This window comes from Tachysurus fulvidraco, chromosome 10 (assembly GCF_022655615.1).
Source record: "Tachysurus fulvidraco isolate hzauxx_2018 chromosome 10, HZAU_PFXX_2.0, whole genome shotgun sequence".
NCBI lineage: Eukaryota > Metazoa > Chordata > Actinopteri > Siluriformes > Bagridae > Tachysurus > Tachysurus fulvidraco.
This window is the reverse complement of record NC_062527.1, coordinates 25,456,827-25,461,826: the sequence shown is the minus strand read 5'-3', so window position 1 is coordinate 25,461,826 and position 5,000 is coordinate 25,456,827. Positions and strand designations below refer to the sequence as shown.

The 5,000-nt window shown below is 41.4% G+C and overlaps 2 protein-coding genes across 2 annotated transcripts in view; both read right to left on the bottom strand.

Annotated features, from left to right (window-relative positions):
• Positions 1-1,728, bottom strand: part of ppp1r18 (protein phosphatase 1, regulatory subunit 18) — a 10,787-nt gene extending 9,059 nt beyond the window's left edge. Inside the window, exons 1-2 of the mRNA XM_047819286.1 lie at positions 762-1,728; positions 1-479 (exon numbers count right to left, since the gene is read on the bottom strand). The exon at positions 1-479 is cut by the window's left edge and continues 924 nt beyond it. Of these exons, the coding sequence (XP_047675242.1) occupies positions 1-479; positions 762-1,713 (1,431 nt within the window). The 5' untranslated portion in view covers positions 1,714-1,728. The remainder of the gene's footprint in view (positions 480-761) is intronic.
• Positions 1,729-3,615: 1,887 nt separating this feature from the next.
• Positions 3,616-5,000, bottom strand: part of nrm (nurim) — a 4,930-nt gene continuing 3,545 nt past the window's right edge. The window contains exon 4 of the mRNA XM_047819846.1: positions 3,616-5,000. This exon is cut by the window's right edge and continues 443 nt beyond it. The gene's annotated coding sequence lies outside the window, so the exon portion shown is untranslated.

Here is a 5,000-nt window from a genome sequence, read left to right as displayed (position 1 = left end):
GACGTCAAACTGACTGAGAGACTGCGGCGAGGCCACTTCCTGTCTGCTCTCCATCTCATCCTTTCTAGCTCGTTCATCACCTCCTTCTGTTCCTCCTCTCTCTTTCTGCCATATTCTCTGTTTTAGAGACTCCACTCTGGTCAGAGATCTCCCAGCCTTCCAGCTCAACCTCCTCTCCACCCATCTTATTTCATCTCTGTCGTTCTTTGTGAAGTTCTTCTCACCGATCCCATAAAATACAGATCTAGGGATGAGTATCTCTCCTCCGTGATGTTCTGCCTCATTCCAGATCATCCCTCGCTCCTCTCTGTTGCTCTGTGATTCTGTCTCATCTAAGAACTTTCCTATAGACGGTGAAACTAATGTCATTGTCTGCCCTCCTTTCACAACCTTCTGCGATTCTCGTCCATTCTCTTTCTGCTCTCTATCCTTTCCATCCTTCTTTATCTCCTCCATCTCCGTTTCTCCACTTATCTTGTCTTACTTTATCGCACTTTTTTGTTTGTTCTGTTCCCTGAATCTCTTCATCTCTCGTTTAAAAATGGAGATCTTGGTCTTCCCGTCTGTCTCATGTCCCTCATACCCACTCTCTCTCCTCTCTTTTCTCTGCTCCTCTTTCTCCATCTCTCCCTCAGTCTCTTTTTTCCTCGGATCAGGATCATTTCTCTCTAACACTTGTCTCTCCTTACTCACTTGCTCTGAGAAACTAAACGATCGCTCCGGTACTCTTCGGAACATATTTTCACTTCCTTCTGTCCTACACTCCTCTTTTCTCTCCCTCTTGTTTCTCTCCTCCTTTATAACCTCTCCCCCCATTTCCATATGGATGAAGCAGTCACTGCTCTTAGACCTACAGGGAAGTTTACAGTTCTCACCAAACTTACTGATCAGCTGACTCACATTTCTGCATTCTGCTTTCATTTCCTCTCCTTTCTTTTCATTTTCGTTCCCTTGCTTCCTGTCTTTCTTGTTCCTTTCTTCTTTTCTAGATGGTTTGATGATCAGTAAATCTGACACACAGATCTCAGTCACATTTTCTCCACCAGGCAGAATCGTCTTCGGGTCCAAGCTCTTTCCTTCCTCTGTGTCTCTCTGTCCATCCCTTTCTACCTTCTCTACTTGATTCTTTCTTTTCTTAATGATGAGGATGTTTTCTGCTTTAATGGAGTGAATAACAGAACTGTGATGGAAGCAGTCATCATCTCTCTTCCTTATTATCCTTCCTCTCTCCTCATCACTCTCTCTTTTATTCATGCCTTTAATTACCTCCCTCTCTCTTTTTCTTTCCTGCTCTATCTCTCTATCCCTCCATTTACCACTGTTGTCTTCTCTCTCATTGTACCTCTCTTTTTCCTGTCTACTTATCCACTCATTTCTGCTCTCTCTTTGTCTCTTTTCTTCATTGTTCCCTTTTTCCAGTTCTTTCATCTGCTTCTCTTTTGCGAAACCATTTTTTGAACAACTAAAATTTTTCCAGACGGGTTCGACGGTCTCCGGTTCTAACTCTCGTCCTGATTCTATCGCTTTTTCTTTCTTCTTCACTCCTCCACCTTCCTGCTTTTCCCTGCGGCGCTGAATGATCCCTCGTTTCCAGGCTGGCAGGCTGGCCAGTCTCTCCTCTTCCTCTCGTTCCCTTTTCTCTCTCTCCTTCTCCTCTCTTCTCTTTCGCTCCAGGAGGAGTTGCTTCCATTCCGGCAGCATAGAGCCCGACATGACGGACAGATGAAAAGATGAGCGGAGGTAAAAATTAAGTGTCTGTAAGAAATAAATAAACAAATAATCAAACAAACAAACAAACAAACAAACAAACAAACAAATAAATAAATAAATAAATAAATCATAAATCATAAACCAAAATAAATCATTAAAAATGGTATTTCTATAATTCCTTGGATGACAGTAAATTAGTAGAACAGTTTAAGGCTAAACTATAAAACGTTTAAACGTGACATTGATGTAAACATCCAGCGATTAAACTCATTAAAGTCGTTATAAAGTGAACAATAAACATCTCACTCATTTCATTTCTTACATAGAACTCAGAGGGATAATTAAAGCGATGAAGTTCTCTAACCTCTCACACAGAGAAGGTTCACCTGCCATGAGAAACAGACCCTGGTACAGTGAAGAGGAACCTGAGGACTGAATATGTTCATCATACCTGGTAATGAAATGTTCATGGAACGTCAGGATCTCATCCGTCCTCTACTGGTGTGAAGCAGGAACTCCTCACATCTGGTTTATACTAATACTGTCGTATCGTTCGCTGATGATGATGATGGAGACGAGTGTGTATGTGTGTGTGTGTGTGTGTGTGTGTGTGTGTGTGTGTGTGTGTGTGTGATATGACAGTGTATGTAGGGGGAGATTCCATGTTTAGCCCTCAGTCTGCTCACTTTAATCCCTTAATCCCATTCAAACCCATCAGTGGATTAACAGCCTGCGCTGCACCACTGAGCAAAGACTTTTAATTCACTCACCTTTCTGTCTCTCTGTCCTTATAGATCCTAAACACACACTATTTTAATATCTACATTACAGTATGTTCTCTGTGTCATGTCGTTCCTCCATCGCTCTCTAACTCAGTATTTTGAATACTTAGTATTCGAGTATATAGAATAAAGGTCTATCTATCTATCTATCTATCTATCTATCTATCTATCTATCTATCTATCTATCTATCTATCTATCTATCTATCTATCTATCTATCTATCGATTGATTGAGTGGGGGTCACGGTGTCTTAGTGGTTAGCACGTTCGCCTCACATCACCAGGGTTGGGGTTCGATTCCCGCCTCCACCTTGTGTGTGTGGAGTTTGCATGTTCTCCCCGTGCCTCGGGGGTTTCCTCCGGGTACTCCGGTTTCCTCCCCCGGTCCAAAGACATGCATGGTAGGTTGATTGGCATCTCTGGAAAATTGTCCGTAGTGTGTGAGTGTGTGAGTGAATGAGAGTGTGTGTGTGTGTGTGCCCTGTGATGGGTTGGCACTCCGTCCAGGGTGTATCCTGCCTCGATGCCCGATGACGCCTGAAATAGGCACAGGCTCCCCGTGACCCGAGAAGTTCGGATAAGCGGTAGAAGATGATTGAATGAATGAATGAATGATTTATTGAGCAATTTTAGAAATGCAAGATTATAAACCCTGAACCCGTCTCACACTTAAACTCTCCCTAAAGTTTAGCAATATAAAGCCATCACAAGCTTTCAGGCTCACACACTCTCGGTAGTTTTCAGTCATGAGCATGTTTGGTTGTGAGCAGGTCTCAGGGCCCAACAGCCTACATGTCATGTAGAGGTCATGGACATGGTGGTTAGATGAAGTTCATGAAGGACCACATGTTAAACATCAACACTAACACCTTTATGACTCCTGCTCTGTTCCTCTGTATCTTCTGTAATACAGTATCTTGGCATCTCCTGTCCACCATGGTGAAGGTGCAGAACTCATCATCTAATCTGTTCAGTGGAGGTCAGGTGTAAGACACTGGACTGGACCAGTCAGTACAGTAAGTATGATGTAATGTAATAACGTGCACACTGATTGTGTATCTGTTTGTCTTTATGTAATGTGTATTTTATTTCATAAAGCAAAAACCTTCAGACAGAAGCAGGTACACCGATTCAACACCTATATTTATTTATTTAATAATTAATTGAAACTTTTACATCATGATTAAAAACATATACTTGCACAGAAAAGCAACACAACCAGCAGTTATTCCAAAAATCTGTAAAACAAATCAGTAAACACTTTCAGACTAAGATAAAAAAAAAAACACATCTACGTAAAGATCTGTAATCTGTCGTGGTCTTCAGGAGGTCATGGGATTCACATCCATGTGAGGAACACTGAAGGTCCTGAGTGTTTTATACTGATGCTATCTGATGTGTGTCCTGCTGAACCAGAGGAGATGTTGTCATCAATAGAGACTTTTCTATATCACTGTATTAAGACGTCTGCCACATGCAGCAAGGAGACGTTTAGGTTCAGGTTTTGTTAATCGTTGAGTTTATTTTATTCCTGAATTTTTAGACTTTAGTGTTTGTACCATCCAGAAAAACTCATCATCATCATCATCATCATCATCATCATCATCATCATCATCATCATCATCTCCTCAGACTCACTCACTTCCTCTTGTGTACTTTTTCTGCTCATTAACTTTGTTACACTTTCTGGTTTATCTAAAATCTCATCATGTCATTATTCAGACTGAAGTGTGATACTTCATCAGCGTGGTTATGAGACTAAATGATAAATCGATCAGTTTGTCCTTAATCTCTTCCTGTTTAACTGTTGTTAGAGTCTCAGGCTGCCCTTTGCTCTGAGGAACAGAGAACGATGTGGGAAGTCGTCCTGATTAAACCTGACATTAAAAACACACACAGTACACAACAATGAAGCCACTGAGACAAAGTTGTAACACAAGAAGAAATCACACACTGAGGTTTGTCGATACTGTCGTTACACACACACTGTAACACACACACTGTAACACACACACACACACAGCGGAGGCGGGAATCGAACCCCCAACCCTGGAGGTGTGAGGCGAACCTGCTAACCACTAAGCCACCGTGACCTCCATTAAATTATGAAATGAAATGACTAAATAAACATAAATAAAGTAAATCTCAACATAAACCTTGAGCCGACATGATGAGTGACGTTCCACAGCCGTGTTACACCAAACCACACACACCTCACTACACTTGTCTGTACACACAGGTTACCTCAGATAACACAGTCCTGAGAAACTCCTGTATAAGGCTTTGTGGAGTTATCAATAAATCTGGTTTATTTGTTAAGAGAATGAAGAACGAGGGAGAATAAAGGACCAGGATGGAAACACTGGGGTTATGGAAGACCTGCTGATCTTTGTGCATATTGTCGTAGCGCAAAATTATATGTTATATAAAAAATACCAAAAGACTAATAACAGTAAAAACAGCTGAGTTCTTTTTTAACTGTATTAAACAGGAGCGAGCAGAAAACCAG